Genomic DNA, 26,404 nt, shown 5'->3' with positions numbered 1-26,404 from the left:
TTGTTTTCGTAGGTTCTCCAAGGGTAAGGAAAAGGGAAAATGGTTTTAATTTTATTGAATGTATTGGTTTAAAATTTGTGCTCCATTGGTTGTTTTTGGTTTTCTACCAACCTTTGCTTCTGTGACAGCGATATATTGTGATGTCCTTACTTGGTTAGTGTAGTTCACCCCTTATTTAACAATTTCAGATCAGGAGGACCCGGTTTCCGAGCCCGATCCGCAAGAAGGTTACGAGTAGATGCTAGATACTTCATAGTTTCCTTTATTTTTTTTTTCTATTTTTCGTATTTCTTTCAGAGAATTTGTTCCGTGATGTTTGTTAGTATTTTCGAGTTATCGTGTAAGGGATGTTAACCTTAACATTTATTTTGTTTCCGCACTCAAATTATTATATGCATTTCTTTTTAAATTTCTGGGGTCGTTACATTAGCGTCAAAGATGATTATTAAGATGAAAGAGAAAAAGTGTCATAAGTTAAAAAAGAAAAGTGAAATAAGCAAGAGAATTCTGCTAATATAGTTGACATAAATAATTATGATGACAATTTTTTATTAGAAATATTATTGATATAATTATATCTATGGGTTCAAATCATGGAAAAAATTTATAGATTCTTCTAGTACTACATTTTACATGTTTCAACATAAGTATTAATTTACTATATATAAATAGATAAGTGATATTATATATATGGGTAATGATAATTCATTATCTAAAGACGAGATTGATAACTTCATATTGAGAATGTTTGATGGAGTTATCAGAACTATTAAATGTTAGCATGTTCTTTAGATGAATATCAATTTGATTTCTCTTTTTACGCTGAATTTTCAATGTTATATATACCATGCATAAAATGATATCCTCAAAATGTGTAAAGATTCTATAGTACTCATGAGACAATTTGGAGTCTAAATTATATATTCTTCAAAGCAGTACAGTTATAGAGAAATTTGATAGAACATTAAGGAATGCAATAGTGATCAAAATCATGTTAAGTTATGACATATGCATATAGGTCATATGAGTAACATAAGGTTATTTGCTTTGAGTAAACAGAAATTGTTGAATAGGTATAAAGAGAAAGTCATGGATTTTTATGGACATTGTGTGCTTGAGAAACAAACTAAAATGAAGCTCAACAGAAAGACAGTGTATAAGACTAGAGATAAGTTAGATTATATCAAAACAGAATTCTCTCAAATAATAGTGACAAGTATTTCATGACTCTAATTGATTATTACTCTCAAATAGTTTATGTATAATTTGTAAAGTCAAAAGAATAAATATTTTCAACATTTTTTTTATATGAAAGACCATAATCGATAAATAGATAGAGATGAAGGTCAAGTGTCTTATAACTGATAATAAGTTAAAAATTTGTAATCATGCGTTTAATGAATTTTGCTATAATGAATGCATAATAAGACATCACATTTGTTTAGGAACACCAAAGCATAACGCTATTAGAGAATGCATGAATATGACGTTTGCGATAAAACATGAAGTATATTATTGTATTTTGGTTTGAGATAGGAATTTTGGGATGAAGTTGTGAACACTATTTGTTTCTTAGTTAGTAGATCTTCATCCTTAGTTATTGAATACAAAATTCCATTTGATGTATGGTCCAATTCACTTGCTAATTACTCTTAGTTAAGAGTGTTTGGTTATCTTACATATGTTAATTTGATGAATAATAAACTTGAAGGCAAATAAATGTCTATTAATATAATATGCATATGGAATGAAAGGTTACTGGCTGTAGTATAACGATCTAAATTATTAGTATAGATATGATATTTAATAAGTCTGCTTCACCATATAGTTAGAAGGAAAAAAGTAGTAGCGCAATCAAATTACAGCGTTAGAGAATGAATAGAGTTAGAGATTGATACTCTAGTAGTTCAGTCCAATAACTCAAAGAATGAGGTATAATATCTTAATCAAGAAAGTGATAATATATCAGATCAACAATAATAATATAATATTACATCAGATAAGGAGAGAAGACAGATTAAACCACCAAAGAGATACGAAAATCTAGTTGCGTATGTTTTATCAATTGTAGGGACAATTGACTTGTAAGAACTCGGTAGTTCAAGCGCATATCAGTGGGTCGGTACAATAAATAAAAAATTTAATGTCATATATCACATCATTTAACATATTGTATTATAAGATATAGAAGTTGTGCATAAAATACCTACATATGATAATTATACATATATAATAATTAAGCGGATTTTAATTAACAAGTTTAGGCACTGTCTAAACTTAGTTGGAATATATAACACTAAACAGTACCCTATGAGATTATTTTGACAAGATAGTGTGATGAATTGATTACTTTTCTTTGTTGATAGATATAATTCAAGTCAAGAAAAAAAAATTGTTAATGTAACTTGATTATGTGTATATTATTACGGGGAATGTTTTATATATATTTTAAAAAATATTCATGATATATTATGTGAATATTTTGAAAAAAGATCATAATATATTGTCTACGTAAGAGTTTACAATTTTATTGTTGACGTACTTCATTTTATCATAATAATAAAAAATTTCTCGATCTTATCGTAGATTTAAACATATTTTTCGAACCATATTTGTATTTTTTTTATTTTACTATTTAATTTGTGTAATGTGTGTATATTGGAGATTTATTTTATCAACATATAATACATATTATAATGTACATACAAATACGTAAGTATGTATACAATATATAATATATTATGTACATAATATTTACTTAAAGACAATATTAAAAGTAAATGCAACTATTTTAAAATGATATATTCTAAATTTCATATTCGGACTTTTGAAAAAGCAGATTCTAGTTTTACTTGTCAATAAAAAATAGTTTTAATTTCTCTCCTCTAGTCATTTTCACTGTTAATTTGACACGACGGAAGTTGCAGCGAGTCGGTGCTTGATTCAGTCAAAGAAGATCAAAACTTCCACATTTATATACAAGCGTGTTTGGGGGGGGTGGAGAGGCCAAGACATTCCGGCCATCGAATTTGACCATAGAGCCCGAGAAGAAGCGAAGCATCTCAAGAGAGAAAGTAGGGATTCGGATCATCAATGGAGGATTCACAACGCGAAAAGCCGCTGAGAAAAATTTCAGATTCGTTTAAGGAACTAGCAGCGACTGTGAATTCGGAAGGCGGGGATGTGGAGGTGGCGTTTTTCTCTCGCGCTTGCGCTTTGATTTCGCCTCTATTTGATTGCCTGGGCATTGCTTTCAAGTTCGCTGAAATGGATTACGTGGCTAAGGTATGGTTGTTTCGCGAGAAAACGCGAGGAAAGTTAATTGGAAGTCTTGAGTCATTGATTATCTCTTATCCCTAACCAACACATCCTGGAAAGTGTTTATCCTTTCGAATTAATTTTCTGAAACTGAAATGATTGATTAATTTTCCTCAAATTGGTGGAAAATTCGTAATGTAGAAAGGGAAAGAATTTATTAAGATGTTATATACTGACACTAATCTCTAGCCGGATCGCTGGATTTTTGTGACAATTGATTCAAAAATCCTGAGCTGTCTGCTAAAGGCAAGAAATCGTTTCAATTTAATCTTTGGTGGTTGCAGTGCACCAATAAGACGGACTTTCAATTATCAGCTGGTATTTTAACGTGGCGGATAAAAGTCCTCTCTTCAATGCATGAATCTAATTATCTCAAATTTTTTGTCGTGTCACTATGATGTCCATGCATTTAATTGTTTGTTTTCACTGTTTTGATCGTGTGGTTGATGATAACAGGTTGCTGATCTTGCAGAGGCATCAAAATCTATTTCGACACTGGAAGCTCTGCTTGATCGGGATATTGAAGCAGACTGTGTCAGGAAAGCTGGCAGTCATACGAGAAACCTATTGAGAGTCAAGCGTGGGCTTGATCTGACCAAGGTCCTTTTTGAGCAACTCCTAGCTTCCGAGTAGGTATCCCTAACTGAATAATGTTTATTACTTTGGTCTGTTAAAAAAAATATCAGAGTAGCTTTGGATGCATAGTGCTTTGGAAAATTTCATTTTTGATCTGTTAAGGCCCATGGTCACTGACCTGAGCTTTAACTTTATAAGATGGATTCACTGGTCACCATTTTATTACCAAAATATTTGTTAACGTACTTGGTAGAGTTTGCTAGTGATTCTGGCTGCATGTCATTGATTTCGTTTGTTTGTTTTCATTGAATAGCATGTGATAGTGGTTCTGCGTCCTTTTTCGAGACTATGAATTGCCTTGTTAGCCTCTGCATTCCATTGAATATAGTTTATTATAAGTTTTATTTTCACATCTTAATCTATTATTTGCAATGAAACTTCTATGGTATTTACCTCCTTTGCAAGTATGACTAGACATCTGGTTTAGTCACATACACCGAGTCGTTGGGATTGGAAATGAAACCTTGTATGTCAAAACTGACTGCAGCATTAATGCTTTTATTCTTATGAGATTATCTCAATTTTAGCATGACTACAAATGGCTCCTGGAATTAGCCTGATGAAAATTGATTCTTATGTTGATCTTTTATTTCCATGCACCAGTTTCACCTTGATTAATTTTGCAAGGGTAGAGGATGTTTGGGTTAACTGTTTAAGTGAGCTTCTGGTTAGATGATTGAAATGGGGGTGGAACAGTCCTACAAAACTTTCCCACAATTTATTCCTTAGTCGAAATACAGAGACAATGATGATTTAATCTTTTAACAACACCCTCGGCAATGGTGTTTAGGTGGTGGATCTAATTAGAAATCTCAACAACTGGGAGGTGAATGAATATGTCAATTATTCCAATGATCATCCCAATGTGGAAGACTGAACGAAGTCTTTGGTGTGTCAATTTGGAAGCTTAGTTTGAAAGGATGTTTCTAGTAAAATCCTACCATCTCCACTTATCAAAGAGCAGAAGAATTGATGTGAAATTCTCGTGAAAACTGATCTTGAAGATTAATGTTTCACCTAGAGTAGCCTTCTTTGCTCGGGAAGCAGGAAGGGGATGAATTTTAACTATAGATAATGTGATTAAAGGGGAAAGGTAGTCTGAATGGGTGCTATCTATGTAAGAGAGATTCAGACTTAAGCAATCATTTTCTTCTGTCCTTTTTCTTATCAATTACAGCCAATGGCTTATAGTCTTTTAGGGAGTTAGTTGGGTAATGGCTAAAGCAATAAAAGGGGGCATTGAAGGAATCCACGAGGAGAAGCATTATAGCAAGAATTCAGGCCTTATTTATCTGTCTACCTTATGGGTTATTTAATAGGAAATGAACAACAGGTCTTTTGAGAGTATAGAATCTTCTTTTGATAGGATCAAAGGTATTTGACACTATACCATAAGTTTTTTTTTTTTTTATCAAGGGTCATCTTCTCTATGCTTATAAGGAGCTAGGAGACTTGTATTCTTTAGAAGCCAAATGCTGAAAAGTTTTGCACAAGTAAACGAAAAGCCAAATACTGAAGCACAAGCAAATGAAGTCCTTGTTAATGTAGTTGGAAAAGTATGTTATCTATCCTTGCTGCTTGTGTATGGTCTTGTGTGTGGTTGGCTTGGAAGGTTGAGATGGTGTACAGCGGAACAAATATGTTCATCTGCTTAGGCAAGAAAAAAGTTTCCTCTTACACAGGAATATTTCCGAAATCAGTTATTTGGTCTTCATGCTTGGTGGGTATAGTTGTAAAGTGAAACAATATGGAGTCAGTTTGATGTTTTATCTCAAAACAAGGAGTCAGTTTGATGGACATGCAATCTAAATTAGAAAGCTGAAATAAGTTATTTGGTCTTTTCTGTATGGCAGAGGAAACTCCCTAAAGGATGCAGCTTCGAATGCTTACGCACAGGTGTTTTGTCCCTACCATGGCTGGGCTCTCAGGAAAGCTGTTGCGGCAGGGATGTTTGCCCTTCCAACAAGGGTGGAGCTAATGAAGAAGCTTAACGAAGACGGTTAGTATCTGTGCCCCTTTCTATACTTTTAGTGATATACTAAAAACCCTCTTTTGTCAGCATTCAAACTAAAATTGTTTGTTTCTTTGGGCATTACTTTTGGTTGGTTAAAATGTATGTTTGACGGGTCGATCTCAGGCATCTCAGGTTTAAACATCTTATGGGGGCTCAAATTGAGTTACTATATTAACTATTTTTCGTTTTGGGGCTTTTGAAAACCCTTAATTGGAAAAAAGAAAAAAACATAAACAAGAAGGCCGAAGGCTTTAGAAAAAGTATTTCTTGTACTTATTTTTTCTTTTTATATAGTTGTATATACTAATTGGATTTTTGGCTTTCAGAGGCCTCAGCGAGCAATCAGATGCAAATTTATGTTGCTTCGGCAGCTCCAGTCATAACGTACATTGAGAAACTCTTCCATTCCAGACAACTGGGTATTGATTGGTGATTGTTAACGGGCTAATAGTAATAATAATAATCAATTTATGTAACTCGAAGTTATTCGTAGGCTGCGCTGCACTATTTTTATTGAACTTACATCTCGTAAGATTCTATTAAGGATTCATGTATTTAAAAACGTTGCTGCTGTGATCTGGATTAATAATAGTTATTGAATAAATTAGTGAGAATTAGCAGTTTTCACCCGTTGGGTACTTGTTTTATTTCTTACCAGTTTTGCTTTCTCCGAAATCGTTAGAATCTTACCGATGTTCTGGACGCAGGCCGGTTTTCTTACTCTGCTTCCTGAGAACAGAGAGAAGTAAAACTTGAACAAATCCATGCCCTGTTTAATCAACTGTTATTTTTTTACTTCACATTTTTTAGATGTTTATATATGATCTAACTGATAAAATGTAAATCATCTACCAAATCTTCATAATTATATGTAAAATCTACTAAAAAGTTCTTTTAGCATAAGTATACATATTCCTTAACTAAACTTTATTATTCGAGTTTTATAAAATCGATAATTTTTATAAAGTTAGATTTTCTGTAGTAGTTCGAAATGTGTTATAAAATTTTAATTTATTATATTTGCAATGATTTCTCCTGTGATGGCACAATGAAACTAGAAAATAAGAACGGGTTGAATCATAACTTAGGCTAAAATTGTTGGATTTTGTAAAATATTTCCAATTCTGGTAATTTTTTTAATTATGATAATTACAAAAAAAAAAAAGAAAAAAAACAGGTGGAGTGATATTTTTAATATCTTAAAGCTTTATGAAATACGTGGACCAGGCATCGGGCTTGACCATTTATCACCGTTCGATCAGGATAGGGTCTTGGTAGATACGCTTGGGTGGGTGGGGCCCACTTATTTTGTCTTTACCTGGACATGCATGTATTCTTAACATTTCTCAGATGTAAAGATGCGAAAACTCCCGAGAAAGATATATAAATCTCTTCTTCTTCCCCAACGGGAAAGCAGGATCCATTCATATTAACTGTTGCTCTCTCTCTCTCTCTCTCTCTCTCTCTCTCGACGGATTGATCGATTATCGATTACCGATCGATTCTCGATTCAGGCAGTGTTTCTATAGAGCTCTGTCTTTTGAAGAGCTAGAATCAATGGCTGGCAGGTTATCCACGTACTTCTTGTGTCAAGGCTTTACTGGACTCAACTGCAACAGTAAGCACTTAAATGTACGTTTGTTCTTGCCTTCTAATCGCTCGATTCCTGCTTCTTGTAAAATGCGACAGCGTGCTTTCAGGTACTTTCTCTGATTGATTTCATATGAGTTACGTTTTGGTCCTTAATCCGTATCCACTTCTATTGAAGATTGCTAATTCTCTTCTCGGTTTAAAACTTTTCTTTGTCCTTATTAATTAGAACCACTGAACATGGAATGTGATTCAGGTAGAATGAAAAGAAACTTATATGGAAATAGAAATCATGAAAGAACATTAGAGATTTTTTTTTTCCTAAATATTCAGGTGGAGACGTAAATATTGAATGAGGCGTGTGGACAGGCTTCATTCTGAAAAATTTTATATAAGTTATCTTATATCCTAAACATGGAAGTACTATTTGAAAGCATCATGACTCTGCTTTGCATTAATCTTTGTATTTGTGGATGAAATATTCACAAATTCATGCTTAGCTTTTATTTAGTATATAAGCAATTATTGGAAAAATTTTCTCAAGTTTTATAAAATATAACTTTTGCTTAAAAGGTTATTTTGAATAATATTAGTAGTAGTGCTTTAAGTTACTAGGTAAATTTAAATAAACAATTACGTGTTTGAATAAATTATGGATTGTAAAATAAGTAGTAATCTTTAATAAAAAATTAATAAAAATGTACATTTACTATAAAATAAAGTATTTTACAACTTATAAGCTTACATTATTTTATTTATATCTTTTTAATTTGAAAAGGATATCAAGATGCTAAATAAGTAAATATGTTAAATTAAAAAAATTAAGAATTTGAGAAAATAAGAATAAACTGCTCTTTTTTTTTTTACTTTATTATAATTACTTGTAAGAGGAACTATACCTTTTATGTTACCAAAGCGTGAATAACAAAGCATGATGCTTAAAACTGCTTATAAGCAGCAACTAAGCAATCGAAACACCCTTCAAATTTCCTTTCTAGATAATTGTGTTCCATGTAGAATGCAGTTAGTTGATAATACTAAAAATGTGGCAGTTCCCAGAAGAGACAAGAAGTAAAGGACACTTCTCCTCTACCTAATCCAACAAGTGCAGATTTGCAGCAAAGTTGTGTGGAGGACTCTGAATCTGAAAATTCGTCGATCAATAGTGCTGCAAACTTGAATGTGGAAATTGAAAATAACAACATTCACACTGCTATAGATTTGGAGCATGGAGAGGAGAAAAACTTTGATGCTTTATCTGTGCCAGAGGTGGGTAAATCTTTGGTATCTTCCTTACCAATTTGTGTATATGACCCTAAGCTGTTGTTGCTCTATTTTCATTTCATTGCATCTGTTTGGTCTTAGCCCTTTTTCAGTTTACATAAACTTTCAGTGACATAAGAAGATTGACTTGTGAAAAATGATGCCATTTGATTTTTTTAGTTTTACTCATTATTAAGATCATAGATCCTGAGTGGTTGATAAATACTAGAGAGCTCTAGTCTCTCTGAGGATTCTCATTTTTAAGTTTTATAGTTAAGACTTTTCTACATAGAGGAATTCTGGTGCTGCATGTTTCCATCTTAGTTGATGTAGTTAAGAATTTTGAACATGAATCATTTAGTTTATGTTCATCCTATATATATATTAGGAATTGGATAGTATTATCAGAAGACAGGATGGTTGTATGGATAACTTTTTGCTGCCTTGACTTAGGTTTTCTGTTTTTATGCTGCAGTATTTTCCAAATTACCTTTTATGTCATGGTTGAACTTTTGGGAAGATTGACCATGTGTTCCTGTGATACATATTGAAGTTCATTTAGGCTTATCCACAGGCTTTGCTTCTGTTAACCACTAGTTCAGACAAACATTATATTTCTTCAACTTAACAGAAAGCCTTGTTGCTTCGACACAAGTTATGCTAGATATCGAGCACCACTTACAATTAGATATTAGAATGTTGCATGAATTCAACACAATTTTTTTTTTGGATAGAAAAGAAATACAGTAGATGAAGAAATAGAAAATACAACCTAGAGGAGACAAGCTATCCTCCAGATGGCAATAAAGGATAGTCAATGAGGGGCGACAACTATGGATATTATAAGGTACAAAACATGGATAGCTAAAAACAATAGTAAAAGATAGCCAAATGAGGCAATAATAAGATGGCTGTATATGATAATATGGCAATTATGAGTAGCCAGTGATGGCACCATGAGTGGGCTGTAATTGTTCAACTCTTTGAAGGTTAGTTCTAGCCGATCACACTTGAGCTTAAGGAACCAGAGCTGAGAAGTCATCCCCAAGGTGGAAAGAGGTAAGTCCAACGTTATCTTCTTCGTCTATCTTCCGTTGATGGTACGCTTTTTCACATTGGGTAAGCACTTGAGTGGGTCTATGTTGTCGTTGAACGTTGAAAAATCAAGTTTTGCAGACTGTGGTGTGGCTCTTCCTTTCATACTATCTGTCACTCGCCCCGACAAGTTGTTTGTTGTGCAGCCATGATAAGCTGGTTCTGTAGTCAGACTCTCGATTTACATGCTAACTGTCTTTACCTTTCCTCTGACTACACACCATCCTCTTGATACTGCTTCAGGAATTTTATTACTCAAATTGCTGGTAAAAGGATTTAAAAAGTCTCATATGTCTACTGGTTCTGCTACCAAATTTTTACAGTTTGTTGCTTGGGTCGGGTAATAGGGCATTGGACATTGAACTGGCGAAGGTGGCTGTTTTCTTTCCCAATTTTCAGTCTTCTTAGCATATGGTAAGGCTCGTTAAAGGGAACCTCCGATTTGTAGATTATAAACTTGGATTTATTTAATTAATGATAAATATTTTTATTGTTAAAATTATACTTATTATAGGGTAACTAATCATAGTAGATCTCCATTAAAACTTCAGATTCTTAAATCCTATTTTATTCTGAATCTAACTCTGAAGTCTTTAATAGCCTGTCCTAATCAAAACTCCAGCATTCTATGATCCTGTTTTACTCAAATTTTAACTCCTAAGGGTTTAGTAATCCTTTCTAACTAAAACTCCTAGGTTTCTTTTATTTCTCTGCCGATTGTTATCCAACAGGGTCCTGATGAGGATTAACCTCCCCTTTGTTGCGACTGCCATGGGAGCTACATTGGTAAACTTTTCCAGTGAACTGTCTAGTGGCTTAGGTTCTGCTGGGACATAACTATCTAGATAAGGGCAAAATACAATTTAATGCCTTGTGGTTTGGTTTTTTTTTTTTTTGAATAATGTAAATACCTGCGATTTTTTTATGCGAATTCAGTATTTTTAATTTTGCAGATTGTCATTTCACGTAATATTGTTAGATTCTTGAAGGACATTTCCTTATGTTTGTGATTATAAAATTGTGCACAGAAATGCAAGTCTAAACAGATTGAAATTAGGAAAAAGATCTGAAATATTAAAAGAAAATAATGTAAAAAATATAGTTTTATGTAGAGTGACAAAAATACAAACTAAAGTTGTTGAATTTGCCTAGAAAATCATAGGTATTGAAAGTGAAAATAGCAAAAATACATTGCTCACAAGCTTCTTTCTTTTTTAATAACTTCTTTTTGTATACAAAAAAAGCTCAATGTAAGTCTGAATCTTTGATGATGTTGTTTTTCTATTTCAGGTCATGAATATAGATAGGGAAGAGAATCAGTCCGGCATACAATTTGAAGAACTGATTAGCATGATACGAAATGCGGAGAAAAGTAGATTCTCTTACTGCTTTGCTTATGAATTATTTTGTGCCTCTTTTTTATAATCTTTTCATCACTGTCAGTCTACAGAAATATGCATGGGTTAGTATTTATTTAACAAAAATATTTCAGATATCCTTCTTCTTGACCGAGCTCGGGCTCATGCAGTTGAGGATCTTAATAAAATTCTTGCCGAGAAAGAAGCTTTGCAGGGAGAAATTAACGTATTGGAAATGAAACTGGCTGAAACTGATGCACGAATCAAAGTTGCTGCCCAAGAGAAGATACATGTGGAGGTCTTGGAAGATCAATTAGGGAAACTGTGTAATGAATTAGGTCTTCCTTCAGCTCATGATATTAATCTTCAGCCTCTTAGCAAGGAGCTTGATTTATTGAGGATAGAGAATCTGTCATTGAAAACTGATATACAAGCACTCAAGACAGAGCTAAGCAGTGTCAAGAATACAGATGAACGTATAGTAATGTTGGAAAAAGAGAGATCACTTTTGGAATCGTCTCTAAAAGAGTTGGAGTCTAAATTGTCAGATTCTCAAGAAGATGTTTCAAAGCTTTCTACTCTGAAAGTTGAATGCAAGGATTTATGGACAAAGGTGGAGAATCTGCAATTCTTGTTAGATAAGGCAACCAAACAGGCAGATCAAGCCATTTTAGTATTACAGCAAAATCAAGAACTCAGAAAGAAGGTGGATAAGTTAGAAGAATCTCTTGAAGAAGCTAACATCTACAAATTATCATCAGAAAAGATGCAACAATATAATGAACTCATGCAACAAAAACTAAAATTACTAGAGGAGCGTCTTGAACGATCTGATGAGGAGATACACTCATATGTTCAGTTATATCAAGAATCTGTGAAAGAATTTCAGGAAACCCTGGATAGTTTAAAGGAAGAAAGCAGGAAAAAAGCATTAGAGGGACCTGTAGATGATATGCCTTGGGACTTTTGGAGCCGTTTATTACTTATAATTGATGGATGGCTACTTGAGAAGAAAATATCAACTGGTGATGCAACGCTGTTGAGAGAAATGGTATGGAAGAGAGACAGACGAGTTCATGATGTGTATCATTCATGCAAGGAAAAAAACGAGCACGAAGCCATATCAGCATTTCTGAGGTTGATATCATCGGCGACAAGGTATTAGCTTCTAATATTTATTTCTGCAAGTGATGTGCTGTTTATTTAATTTGTTCCATTTGTTGATCTTTAGTCCAGGATTGTATGTTGTTCATATTGCGGCAGAAATGGCACCCGTTGCTAAGGTGAGCTTAACTAGGCCTATGCTTTTCTTCCTATTTTGCAACAATTTTTAGGGGCACAGATGAATGAAATGTTTCTTCTGTTCTCGATTAAAATAGAAAATCTACTAATTTCTGGGAAATTAGTAATCTCTTTTGAGGTTTTGTATTATTGTCGATAACATCAAATAGAAGGCTGAAGAGGAACTCACGAAGCAGAAAATAGGCAACCGGAAAAGAGTTGTGCTGAACTTTTCGCTGTCTTTCATTTAGGTTTAGATGTCTTTTACTTTTGAGATTTCAATTTTTAGTTATTTAAATAAAAATGCTAATTAAGAAAGCCAAAAATCACGGTGATAAGATGTTAGCATAAATGATTGTGATAAAATTTTATCCTAAAATCATGGTGATCTTATCCTAGATTTATAGGAAGAAGTGAACCTACTCTTTTTCTTTTTGTTTTCATATCCAAACCCATCTGTTACATATAATAGTTCTATAAATAATGAATGAAAAATAAGGAAACCAAGAAGAGAAACAAATGAATAAATGATTACTCCCAGAAACTGTTTGATAAAATGTGAGAGAGAAATGTGGCAACATGGAATGGCATTGTTGCAGGGTGGGGTGGGCCAGTTTTAACCCGGTACCCACATCGGTCCCAATACATACTAAATTTTTTGAACCTGCTTTGGCTTCGGGGTGGTTTCGGGTTTATGTTCTATAGGTCTGGATCAGGTTCAGATTTCATGGAACCTGCCCCAAGCCTGTCTTGTTTCCATCCCTAAATCAATCACATTCTTAGATTCTTGAAGTCTACTCTATGGAAAGCTTGCTCTTCTTCAAATATAGTCATCCAAAGATAGGAGTCTTTTATTAATGCAGGGTTGTATCTCCTTATGGCAAGAGGTCTACATCAGGCTATTGCGTATCTGTTGGTTGAAGGATTAAAAAAAACATTATAGTAGTAAGATTAAGTGCAGAAGTTGAATGTAGAGCTATTATAGCCCAAGATGTGTATGAATTGCTATGACTTCAAAATATTAATGCATGAACTCAAGATGTCAGATGAGAGGGTCTAATGTTTTACTATGATAACAAGGGTGCAATCAGTACTGCAACAATTCAGTTCGGTGTGACAAGGGAAAGTATATTGAGATTTATCGGCATTTCATTGAGGAAAAGATAAAATATGGTATTCTAAACATCTATATGTGTCCACTGGAAACCATTTGGCCAGCTTCTTTACTAAAAATCTCGGTAGTACACTGGACATGCAAGATCAGCATGATGGGAATCTTTCCATCATTTTGAGGGGGAGTTTGATCGCCAAGTGTTATGCGTTAGAATAAAAAATTACCAAAAATAATACATGTAACGAAAATTGGTAGAATAACACCTAAGGGAAGTAATACTTTGTACAGGGGCAGCAACCCCTTGGTGTCCTATACTTAATACAATTTACACTTTTTATTTCAAAAAAAAAAAATCTAAGGGAAGTTGGTAGTAGTTGGGAAGAAGCAAGAACTTGTAACTAATTGTAGCATGAAACCTAAAGGGGGTTAGGGAAGTTGAGAGTAGTTAGGAAGAATCAAGAACTTGTTAAGTAGTTGTAGAATAAATACCTGGTCTTACGATGTAAAGGGTGTGATTGGAAGTGGATGTCAATTGAGCCTTCCTTTTCTGTTTCCTCTTGTTGATTCTCCCTTCCTGCCCTCTGTGCTCTTCAATCGCTCTTTGTTCTTTCTTTTCCAATATTTCTACATGTTATTGCTATGAGAGCTGCGAACCTCGCACCATGGTGGTTTCTGAAAACATTGGAGCATAGGAATCCAAGAAATTGGAAGATATTGTCAAACCGATGAGTGAACGTGAACTTGAAAGCAATTGGAACATTAACTTTGGAAATGATACAACTGTTACTTATCACCCATAACCATCCACCGAATGTGGCTGCTTGTACTTCCCTGAGATTGCTTACCTGTGTTATTTTGTGAAGTGTTTTCATTTTAGGTGCAATTCCTAAGGTAATGCATAATTTATTATTGTATCCATGTATAACTTGTTTCCTATTACGAAGCCTTGCTTATGTATGTCGAATACCATCATAAGAATAATATAGTTCCAATATTCTCGCATCTCTCTGCTTTGTTTTGTTGTTTTACAACATTCTTTGATAAATATAAAGTAATAATTTTTCTTTATAGGCATTTGTTCCTTAATTTTTTTGTGGGTTGCAAACCTGCTTTTTCATTTGGAAAATGATATCCTTGTTTTTTGTTCCTGAGCAACAAAAATGAAAGTGTTTATCCTATATTCTTATTCAGTTAAAAACAGCTGGCATTAAATGTTGTTGATAATCTGGAAATTTCCAGTTAAGTTTGCTTCAATTTCAAGTGTCATTCATTGGTTATTCACCGTGCCACTGTTGTTCTTATAGCTATTGCTGCTTTCATATCTATTTCTAGCTATTTCGTAACTTTTTGTTTTTTAAATTTAATCAGGTTGGTGGGTTGGGAGATGTTGTGACTGGTCTTGGTAAAGCACTACAAAAGAGAGGACATCTTTTGGAAATTATAATTCCCAAATATGATTGCGTGCAATATGATCGTATTCGTGATTTGAGAGTATGCTAAACTATTTGGTAGTTAAAAATATAATTAAAGAGCTTCTGTTTCACTGCCATTCTTAATAATTTGATAAATCATGCAGGCCCTAGATATGGTCGTGGAGTCATATTTTGATGGGAGGCTATTCCAAAATAAAATCTGGGTTGGCACTGTTGAAGGTTAGTAAATCTATTGCTTTTATTTGCCTACAATGTTTTAACTCTACGCTTTGACTGCAGCTTTCATTTGTTAGGTCTACCTGTTTATTTTATTGAGCCTCAACATCCGGACAAGTTCTTCTGGAGAGGACAATTTTATGGCGAGAATGATGATTTCAGACGCTTTTCATATTTTAGCCGTGCTGCACTTGAGCTGCTTTTACAAGCTGGCAAGAAACCAGATATTATTCATTGTCACGATTGGCAGACAGCCTTTGTTGTATGTCAATTAAGAAAATGATTGCTGCATTATATTTTCTTGTGGTGCCAATGGATTTTTTAATAGCAATACAACTTTCTTTTCTATTTGTAGGCACCACTCTATTGGGACTTGTATGTTTCAAAAGGGTTAAATTCAGCTAGGATATGTTTTACATGCCATAATTTTGAGTACCAAGGAGCTGCATCTGCTACTGAATTGGCATCATGTGGTCTTGATGTCCAGCAGCTAAATAGACCAGATAGAATGCAGGACAATTCAGCCCAGGATAGGATCAATCCTGTAAAGGTAGTTACTATTATTAATTATTTCCAAAATGATTTCACTATAAACTCTTAACCTTTTTGGGGGCATCATCTACTTTTAAGGGTGCAATTGTGTTCTCCAACATCGTGACAACAGTATCACCCACGTATGCTCAGGAGGTACGGACAGCTGAGGTATGAACGTCATTTTGTGGTCATGCTTAACTTTACAGGTTCTTTTCATTCTCCTAGTTGCAAATTTTGAGAGCAATATCCCAAGTGGCCATGAGAAGTTTGTAGCTGTATGGAATTGATGAATCATGGCATACTGATTGAATTTTCTAATTCCTACAGTTTTATAATAGAACCGGTAGTAGCCAGCTTGTGTTTCCCTATAAGGTACTCTTGCAAACCATTGGCTTGATCGAGTAATATGTGAGACCTCGACCAGACAAAATAATTAGTTCCTTCAAGCCTCATTCGGCTTGTCTGTAATAAGGGGTTTATTCTCAATGCCCCATACTTGCGAGCCGATTTCTCCCTTAGCATGTTATCTTTGGTTACCTGTTTTTCTATTTATGGACCATAATAGAAGGCAAAAAAATTTCTTTGCTAACCTTACGAAGTAACCCACTTCCTCTGCCTACTAAAGAAGATGAGTAGTGCAATCACGTAAGGAGGCTAAAAGTCATCGTTACGCCTGCCCTTTATCTGTAAATGGTGGGTTGGCATTCTATGTCTACAAACAAAGACTGAATGTGCAACTTTTCGTCCTCTAGAGCATGCTACTTCTAGCACCTAGTGTAGAAAAATAATTAATTATTATTTAATTCTAGACCCAAGAATACCCATATTGTTATATTAATAAACTTGTAGTTATTTTTGGAATTTAATGTACTGTTAGGATTTTTGTTAGGAGTTTGAAAGTATTCCTATAGACTCTATTTACAGGAATAAAATCTGATCATATCAGACTTATTCATAGGAATAAAGGAGGATGATATAAGTCTTTATTAGGCCATGTAAATAAGATTTCCAAATTTATGGGAATCAGTTAAACTTTTCTATTTTTGTCACTTTACCAAATCAGCAATTATTTGCTGATTTCTGCCTGTAAATAGACTTGAATTGTACTCAGTAGAATCATGAAAATAAGAGATTATTTTCTCTTCTTTTTTATTCTCTTGTTTTTCTCAGTAACATTCAAATTCTTCATGTTATCGGAGCTTATGTTCTGAAATTAATCCTCTCAGACCTCTGTTGGTTATTCCAATTTTTTTTGTCTCCTTTATTCTATTCAACCCTAATTGTCAAGCACGGAATGGCTTCCGCTCCTGAAAACATTGACTCCAACATCTCAACAAATTCAGAAGCTAAAATCAAATTTGAGTTTTTTTCTTTTCTGAAATGAAAAGTGTGTATTATATTAAGTAAAAGATACCAAAGGGATGCCACCCATTTACAAAAAATTTACATGTCAATTAGCATATGTACAATGAAATCATCTATTCTATAAAGGTCATGCCTGAAAGTTACAGAACCAAAATAATGAAGTCAACTATCTCTAATATTGACAATCTGCTCTTCCCTCTCCTCAAAAGTTTTATTATTTCTCTTTTTCCAAATAATCCAAAATATGGATAAAGGTATAAAGACGGAAGGGTATATTCTTCTTACAAAGCGTCTCCCAAGCCATTGTTCAATTGATGCCTAGAAGGCCATAGACTAAAGTCCAAAAACTGTAAGTAAACGGGCACCAGAGCAGGATGTAGTTACAAGTCTCAACATCGCATTTGCATAAAAAGCATCTATTAACCATAATCTTCCCTTTTTCATAAGATTATCAATAATCAAAAATACGTTCTTGACTACTTTCCAGGTAAAAAAAGAAATTCGTGGTGGAGCTTTAGCCTTCCAAACTATTTTAGTCGGGAAAAATTACACTTGTTGCTCTATAGCCAACCAAATGCCTACAAAAAGAATTAACAGAGAATTTTCCATATTTCTTTAGGTTCCAAATGAGTTTCTCTTTATTGTTGTTAAGGCGGACGGACAGTGACTAAAAGCTATAATAGATCTTCATATTCTTCCACTTCTCAATCCTGCAGATTTCTGAACACATCAACAATCCACTCCCTGATATTGTCGCCCCAAACGTCTCCTCGACAAACATATTCTTATTTTGGGCGATGGCATAAATCATAGGATACTTGGACATTAGGCTTTCTTTTCCACACCATTTGTCCTGCCAGAACCGAATCCTGTTACCATTACCAGTCTCCCACTTAATACACTCAAGTACACTGTTCTGTCTCTATATAATGCTCTTCTAGAAACCCACCCCATAAGTTCTATTCTCTATGGTGGCTTCTCTGCCCCAAACACCCCATTTGGCCTTGATAATCTTTTTCCATAAGCTGTCATCTTCCTCCCAGAGTCTCCAGATCCATTGACCTTGCCGTGCTTTGTTTAAGTCAACCAATGATCTCAAACCGAGTCTGCCTAGCTCAACAGGGTGCTTTACCTCCTCTCATTTAATTAAATGATAACGCCTCTTGTCTTCATCTTCCCCCCAAAGGAATCTACATTGAATGAATTCCAGTTTCTTTCCCACTTTAATCGGAATTGTGAGCACCAACATGTATTAAATAGGAAGGCCGGAAAGAGTGCTTTTTATTAGTGTCAATCTGCCTTCTTTTGAAAGGGATTTTCTCTTTCAACTTGCAAGTCTTTTATCAAACATCTCAATCATGGGGCCCCAACTTATCTCATCTTTATATTTAGCCCATCAAATTTGAGTTTTAGAACATGATCCAAAATCAATTCGAAACAAGTATAAAAGTCTTTAGGTATGATAATGTCATAAATTACTTTAACACCACCCTTAGGGAATTTTTCATAGCTCATGGGATTATACGCTAAAGCTCATATAGTGACACACTCCGACAAAATAGAATAGCAGAGAGAAAAAGCATACATCTTCTTGAAGTAGCTATGTCAATCATGTTCACACCCATGTATCTAAATGATTTTAGGGAGATGCAAACCGCTAAGTACCTGAAAAACCGAATGCCTTCTTGAGTAATAAAATTTTAGAATCCGTGCCAAAAATTACTCAAAAACTATCTTACAACTCATACCATCTCCTCCTACTGCTGAAAATATTCAGGAGTTCGGCCTTTGTCCACAACCATGATCAAAACAGAAGCAAACTCGATCCTAGAGCCATTAAATGTATTAATCTTGGTTACTCCCCCAACAAAAAGGATTATAATGTTACCACCAATTATACATAAATTTTACTCCTCTATGGATGTAACATTTTTTGAAAACCAGTCCTATTTCACCTAAAACTCAATTCGGATGGAAAGCATACAGAATGAATGCAGTCTTTGGTACCTCACAATGATTACAATTGAGTTAGAATACTGAAATAATACCCAAGCCAAACCCACCTTTTTCCCTGAACCAGCTCAACCTCAAACAGAACATGAAAAGGAGCTATGTGTTTATGCAAGGAGGAACAAGCCTCAAGAGGTGATAGAGATCCCAAATCTTCCTAAGCAAAGTCATGAATTTTAAGCTATTCGAGAAATCCAGGTAATGATGTTGTTGGTGAGTACACTGACATGATCTTGATGCGCCCATTGGCATAAGGAAGGGTGTTTGTGAATGCATAAAGCACTCTGTCTGCAGCTTTATATCTGATGCTAGCTTATTTCCAACATTTAGAGGTTTTACCACTAATCTTGTTGACATTGAAAGTCCACAGAATATCTATACAGCTCTTAGCAAACCAAAATGGAGAAAGGCTGTTGAAATTGAAACAGAAGTACTTGGAAAGAATGACACATGGGAGCTGACAGATCTACCACAAGGAAAATGTCTAGTTGGTTGCAAGTCCCCAGATAGAAGTCTAAATCGCTACAAAGCAAGACTTAGTTGCCAATGATTCACTTAAACCTACGGAATCAACTATCAAGAAACATTTTTAATAGGAATAAAATCTGATCATATCAAGCTTTACTCGTAGGAGTAGAATTGGATCATATCAGATATTACTAGGCCAATAAGATCATATCAAACTTCATTCTCTTGTTTCTCTCAATAATATTCAAATTCTTCAGTTATAGTGTTATTCTACCAATAACAAGAAAAAGGATGGAGCCCCTGAGCAAGTACTTTGTCTTTTCGGAGCATATAACTCTTGGACCTGTTCTCTGTCCTTGGTCATTAATGAACTCTAATATTTCTTGATAATTTTACAGGGTGGAAAAGGCCTCAGTTCAACAATTAACTTCCACTCCAAAAAGTTCATTGGAATTCTGAATGGAATTGATACTGATGCATGGAATCCTGCTAGTGATACTTCCCTGAAAATGCAGTATAGTGCCAATGATCTCCAAGGAAAAGCAGAAAATAAGCTATTCGTAAGAAGGCGTCTGGGACTGTCATCTGCCAATGCTAGGCAACCATTGGTAATCTTATTTCTGACTTCTATCATGATAAATACTTTCAGCAGTCTTATAATTAAAGTTTGGCAAAGGTTTCTTTCTATGCATGCACATGAATTAAGTTGCCATGCATTAGCTGAATTCTGAAGTTTTATTGGCCTGTAAAAAAGCTTCATCAAGTATTTCTCAGAACATGGTAGGCACAGAAAATTTGAAGAATCAACTATGCCATGCATTAGCATAAAGTACAAAGTGTTTTTTGATATTTTCTCTTATATTTTATTACCAATTCTCCTTGTGAATGCATGATATAGTCAAATTTTTCTCATGGTGCTTTTTGATACTTTTATAAACTTGTAGGACTAACTGATTCAACAAAAAATTTAAGTAATTCAATGTAATGATGAAATACAAGAAGGTTTGTGATATTAGGCTTAAATCTTTGTTGGAACAATTGTGACTTTTTATTGGATAGGTGGGCTGCATTACAAGACTGGTGCCACAGAAAGGAGTACATCTAATTAGACATGCAATATATCGAACATTGGAGTTAGAAGGACAGTTTGTTTTACTCGGTTCAAGCCCAATCTCTCATATTCAGGTAATTATCCACTTTTCTTTTATCTGATACTTGGGCTTCATAAAAAGAAGTGGAAGAAAAGAATACAAAAGTATCTACGCAATCAAGCACTTCTTTCCTTCTTATCATTAGTTATGAAAATATGATACTCTCTTTCAAATTGCTTCTTTGACTATCTGCTTTCCTGGCTAATTATGACCAGGACTTCAAAAAAATCCTGAGAGCATCTGATTTAGCAAAGAGGAATAGATTTTAGAACAGTAGAAAGAAACAAAAATATAACTCAATCCAAAATAACGGAGATTAACAACAATCACAATCATAGGAATTTCACAACCACAACCACAGGTTCTTAGGCATTTAGTCAATTAGAGTATTGATAATTTTTATTTATTAGTACTCTGTGAAATAATGATGGCACCCGTAAATTCTTAAGACATGTAAGTAGCATAACATGATAAATCTTTTAGTAGAAAACAAGAGAGCAAATATCTAATTTAATCCTGGACCATGACGAATGTTATATTTAAGTCTGAAATATTTTTTCGAATGAATTTGTTCAAAAGGTTAATACCCTTAGAAAAAAGGATGGAAAGATAGAATTTGGTGAGGCCCTATCTGAAAAAAAACAGCTTTTACTTTGTACTCCTCATGGCTCTCTCTCTCTCTCTCTCTTTCTGTCTTCAACAACAACAGCTTTGAAATAAAAAAGAAAAGAAAGTGATCAAAGGTCTTCATGTGGTTCTGTAGAATGGGTGGGATGTAGTGGCTAAGAGATCCACCCAACACGAAAGCCCATGGAAGGCCATCTCTAGCTTTATCTCAAAACAAAAAGGCTATCTCTAGCTTGTTACACCTATATACTCCATTTACGAGATTCTATGTGGGGGATGGCTACAAGGTTCTATTCTGGGAGGACCATTGGAGGGATGATAACCCCTTGAGCACTCAACTTCCACATTTATTTCACCTATCCTCACGACATAAAGCCCCAGTTGACCAGTTCTTCAGCCTTATTGACGGTAATATAAATTGGAACAACTACTTTTCATAATTCAAATGATAGAGAAACGGAAAAGTTTTTAACCATTCTGAGCTTATTAGCCTTTTCACCGTCCCAACAACCTAATTGCAGAAAAATGGACCTCAGAATCTTCAAGTACATACACTTGTAAGTCCTTCTTTGACCATATAACGATATATATATATATATATATATTTTAAATTAAACAAAAAGGATATATTGTTTTATCCTTATTGCTACCATAGTCCATTGACGAAGGTATTTTGGCAAGTCAAAGTTCCTTCTAAGATAAAGGTGTTTGCGTGAACCACAGTTCTTAATCGATTAAACACCAACAATCTATTGAAAATTTGTAGGCCTAATTGAGCTTTCTCTCTGGATATTTGTGTGATGTTTCATAGAGGAGGGGAGACACACAACCATCTTTCTCTCCAATGTGAGGCAGCGTGGAAGTTATGGATAAAGTAGTTTGATAAATTTAACCAACCTTAGATAGCAAACTAGTTTGACAAATTTAACGACCTTGGATAACGTCTCCATTGGAATGCTTCATCAAATTCCATATTGATGGTATAGGGGTGAGGAAAAAAGCTAGAACCACACGGCAAGGAGCTCCATTTACAGGTGCATGGACAATTTGGCTGGTAAAAAACGATTGTATAGTTGACAACCAATCATTCTCCGACAAGATACTATGGGTGAAAACAACTTTTCTGGCTTCTTTTTGGGTCAAGGCACAAGGGAAGTTCTCTGACATTTCCCTAACTGGCCTCCACTGGAATTGGGAGGCAATAACCACGTGATCATATCTATCATTCAATTATGTCTTTTTTGATGCATATCTACTCTGTTTTGTTTTGTTTCTTGTAATCCCTTCAGATGGATATCTTATCCACTGTTTTTTTTTGTTCCCTTTTATTTCTTAATAATATTTCTTTTTCTATCTAAAGAAAAAATTGGTAAGGATAGTATAGGAAATTTCTTTTTAAATCCTTGAAGCTCTTTTCTTTCCCCCTTATTTTGATCAAACTTGGAGGATGTGGAAAATCGAGTTTTTAAAGAAAAAATCCCATCCTTCCATTATCACTACTAATTATTATAGTGAAAGGAAGTGCACACCATACCCTTTTCTTTTCTTTTCTTTCCTTTCCTTTCCCTTCACATCTTTCAAGCCAAACGTAGTGTAAGGGAGGCAATAGAAAACCAAGTTAGAGTTTGTTTAATATTTCACAGCCATTTGCTATATTCTGTGTTTATAGCAATAAAACATGGAAATAAATATTTGATATTTATTAAGGTAATTTTTTTTTTATCATATACAATTGTTGGTCCAGGGGCATAGTTTGAGATGTTAATGCTCTCTTTTTTTGTTAGTCTTTCGTTTGTTTCTTTCTATAATTCAAATGCCAGCTTCAGTGTTTGACAAGGAACTATTGAGAGGTTTTTATTCATTTATTTGCTTGCTTGTTTTTACAGAGAGAGTTTGAGGGTATCGCAGACCATTTTCAAAAACATGAACACATTCGGCTGATACTGAAATATGATGAGTCTCTATCCCATTCCATTTATGCTGCATCTGATATGTTCATCATTCCTTCTGTTTTTGAGCCTTGTGGGCTTACACAGGTACAATTAGGATGATAACTTTTTCCTGAGAAATCTTCTTGAACAACAAACTTCTAGAGTATGTTATTAAATTAAAGCTAATAGGACAAGCAAATATCATATTTGCTAGTTTTAGCTTAAATTCAAATTCTTCTTTTTTCCATTTTTAGTAGTTTCTTTTCTGCTGGCTTACTGCAGATGATAGCAATGAGGTATGGTTCTGTACCCATCGCAAGAAAAACAGGAGGTCTAAATGACAGGTGAACTAAATGTGCCAGATCTAACTATGATATTTTCACATGAATGTGAAGTTATTCCACTCAGAGTAGAACCATAACCAAGCTTTTCTTCATATATAGTGTATTTGACGTTGATGACGATACAATACCGCTTCAATTTCGAAATGGATTTACATTTTTGACTCCTGATGAACAGGTAAGCAAACAAATTGTAACTGAACTATTTGTTATATATGGTTTTGGAATCCGTCTCTTAGCAGTGTCCGCTTCCACCCAAAGCGTGATGTCATCTTTCCAGCTCTAGTAATACACTGCTTTTTGTTTTTGGCTCTAGTATTAAGTTTTGAAAAGCTCTAGCACTATATTTAGTTCGGTTGTATGTATGTTGATGTTGCGAAAATATAACAGGGATTGAACAGTGCCTTAGAACGAGCATTTAGCCTCTACAGTAGTAAGCCAGATAGTTGGCAAGAACTTGTAAAGAAGGATATGGAGATAGACTTTAGTTGGGCTACATCTGCATCACAATATGAGGAGCTCTATGCAAAGTCAGTGGCCCGAGCAAGGGCTGCAGCAAATCGGACTTAACAATCTTGGTTTGGCAGAAACAGGTGGTTTCCGTGCTGGCCTGTGATCATATATAGGTTGGTCCTTCTGTGAATAGCTAGCTAACGAGGAGCGAATTGCTCAACCTGTTGGTATCGGCGAGCATCAGGATAATCTCAACATCATTAGTCCTGTAGCTAAAATCTTTGAGTTGTGAATTTGATCAAGGACTGAAGCTGCATTTGTGAAGGTGACATTCCTTACCACCATACCATCTGTTATTTTTCACTTTTAAAGCACATCATACATATTTGTAACAAATAGCTAATCATCATGTCACAGTATAGCTGTACTGTATTCTTTTAGTTTTTTTAAAACTCGGTTGCATGTATACGCGTGTAAACTGTAGTCTTATACGGATCAGTTAAACAAATATTGAATTCTAAGTGTAAATCTCGGAAATTTTTAACTGAATGAGATAATGTTACACACATATTCATAAAGATATTGAATTATTTTTTATAAATTTATATATATATATATTGAGAATTATAATAATTTTAATGTTCTCATTAAATTTTACTATAACAATAAGTTTACTGTCTCTACAATTTATATTGATAAAAGATTGTGTTTGATACCGCGGGTGAGGTAGGGTAAGATTTCTTATCTCTACCCTTCTCAATTTTGGTAACCAAGATTTATGAATAGGATGGTGTACAACCCACAAGTCTTATCTTCTCAATTTTAGATATTCACTTAATTCTTTTGTAAGTATAGATATTTTTTTTTCTAATATTTAAAACTCTTTACTATAAATGTATATGAACTACGAGAGAGAAAGAGATATAAGAAAAATTATCTATTTGACTCTTAATTCAAATATTATATTTAATTAGATATGTGGTTGTAAATTTAATTTACCAAAATAAATTATTAGTACGAATGATTCGAAAGATATAATTAGACAGACGCATATGATTTAAGATCGAAAAGCAGACAGGAGCCTGTAAATGACTAGAAAAGAAGTGAATTTTGTCAAAAACAACTTTTACCAAAATGGTTCGCTACTCACGTGTTCAAAGTATGAAAATTACGTTTATCTTCTTAAGCTTCACAGCCTTTTTGGTCCCAATTTTGACACCACACGATTACAATAATTTTTGCACCCTTTTGGTTGCCTACAGCCTCTCGCTCGTGATTTTCCCAATTGCAGCCGCTACTTTTTTTATTTTATTTTATTTTAAAATAATTTAAATTAAACTTATTTTATTTTCATATTATTATAATTATAATATTAAAATACAACCAAAAATATGAAAACTAGTTTTCTTGCCCCCCAATAACTTGTTTTCCTTCAAAACTTCTTGGGACAAGGGACCACTTTGTTTGCTTCCTATTCCATAAAATAATTACAATATGATAAATTTTCAAATAAAATGCTACAAAATCAACCGAGACTAAGTATGTAGATGTTATATTAGTCGGTATAAAACTTACTATTTAAGAATATCCAAACTCCTACACTCAAAAATGCTATCTTATTTATTTATTTATTTATTAAAGTATATAATTTAGATTAAGTTTTGTCATTTTTATATTAAAAAAAACAAAAAGATTGTTGAAATATAAAATTGATTTTGGTAGTGTTAAATACTTAATTTTGTGCCCAATGGGCACTTCGTAGATAGATTCTTGTAGAGTTAAATGTGCAACAATAATCAAGAAAAAGCAAATTGGATTGTGAGAAGAAAGAAAAATAAGAGAGAATCACAAATTAGCAACAACTTCACTTTTGAATTATTTGAAAAAGGAATTCAAAGTTAATGGTCGTGACAATTAGAATTTGTTTTTAAAATGTTTACAAATGTTTTTTTTTTTTAATGAGAGAATCATCAATGAAAATTTTGAAGAATTTTGGATCAAGTTTTAAAAAATTTTAGTTTTAAAAATGGTGATCATATACATTCACAACATAATGTACTGGCACTGTCAAAACATAAAAAAATAATCATATTTAAGAGTGTTAAATAATCTTACGTATTTAGACTCTGTCTGATTGGTAGTTTTGCTCAAATACTTTTAAATATCGCTCATTAATTTAGTGTAAAAATAAAAAAAAAAACTTAAT

At 33.8% G+C, this 26,404-nt stretch overlaps 2 protein-coding genes across 5 annotated transcripts; both read left to right on the top strand.

The window, feature by feature from the left end:
• The first annotated feature begins 2,967 nt into the window (after nt 1-2,967).
• ACD11 (Glycolipid transfer protein (GLTP) family protein) lies at nt 2,968-6,595 on the top strand. Its single transcript, XM_022049030.2, has 4 exons — nt 2,968-3,285; nt 3,775-3,947; nt 5,808-5,953; nt 6,295-6,595. The coding sequence occupies exons 1-4, from the start codon at nt 3,094-3,096 to the stop codon at nt 6,399-6,401; spliced, it is 618 nt and encodes a 205-aa protein (XP_021904722.2). The 5' UTR covers nt 2,968-3,093; the 3' UTR covers nt 6,402-6,595.
• Nucleotides 6,596-7,319: 724 nt separating this feature from the next.
• On the top strand, nt 7,320-24,776 carry SS4 (starch synthase 4). Of its 4 annotated transcripts, none has more exons than XM_088210630.1 (16): nt 7,321-7,600; nt 8,611-8,827; nt 11,207-11,288; nt 11,409-12,432; nt 12,506-12,557; nt 15,038-15,160; nt 15,246-15,321; nt 15,396-15,580; nt 15,674-15,868; nt 15,949-16,020; nt 20,094-20,303; nt 20,755-20,880; nt 23,360-23,509; nt 23,687-23,748; nt 23,848-23,923; nt 24,136-24,776. In XM_088210630.1, the coding sequence occupies exons 3-16, from the start codon at nt 11,210-11,212 to the stop codon at nt 24,313-24,315; spliced, it is 2,610 nt and encodes an 869-aa protein (XP_088066756.1). In that variant the 5' UTR covers nt 7,321-7,600; nt 8,611-8,827; nt 11,207-11,209; the 3' UTR covers nt 24,316-24,776. The 4 variants fall into 4 exon arrangements, 3 of the variants coding, with proteins under 3 accessions (XP_088066756.1, XP_088066754.1, XP_088066755.1); XM_088210628.1 differs by having other exon boundaries at nt 7,321-7,668; XR_015816057.1 differs by lacking the exon at nt 24,136-24,776 and having other exon boundaries at nt 7,320-7,668; nt 23,360-23,567; nt 23,848-23,924.
• Nucleotides 24,777-26,404: the final 1,628 nt, after the last annotated feature.

This window comes from Carica papaya, chromosome 9 (genome assembly GCF_054855325.1).
Source record: "Carica papaya isolate Zhongbai chromosome 9, ASM5485532v1, whole genome shotgun sequence".
In the NCBI taxonomy this organism is placed as follows: Eukaryota; Viridiplantae; Streptophyta; class Magnoliopsida; order Brassicales; family Caricaceae; genus Carica; species Carica papaya.
This window is presented reverse-complemented; position numbering and strand designations above follow the sequence as displayed.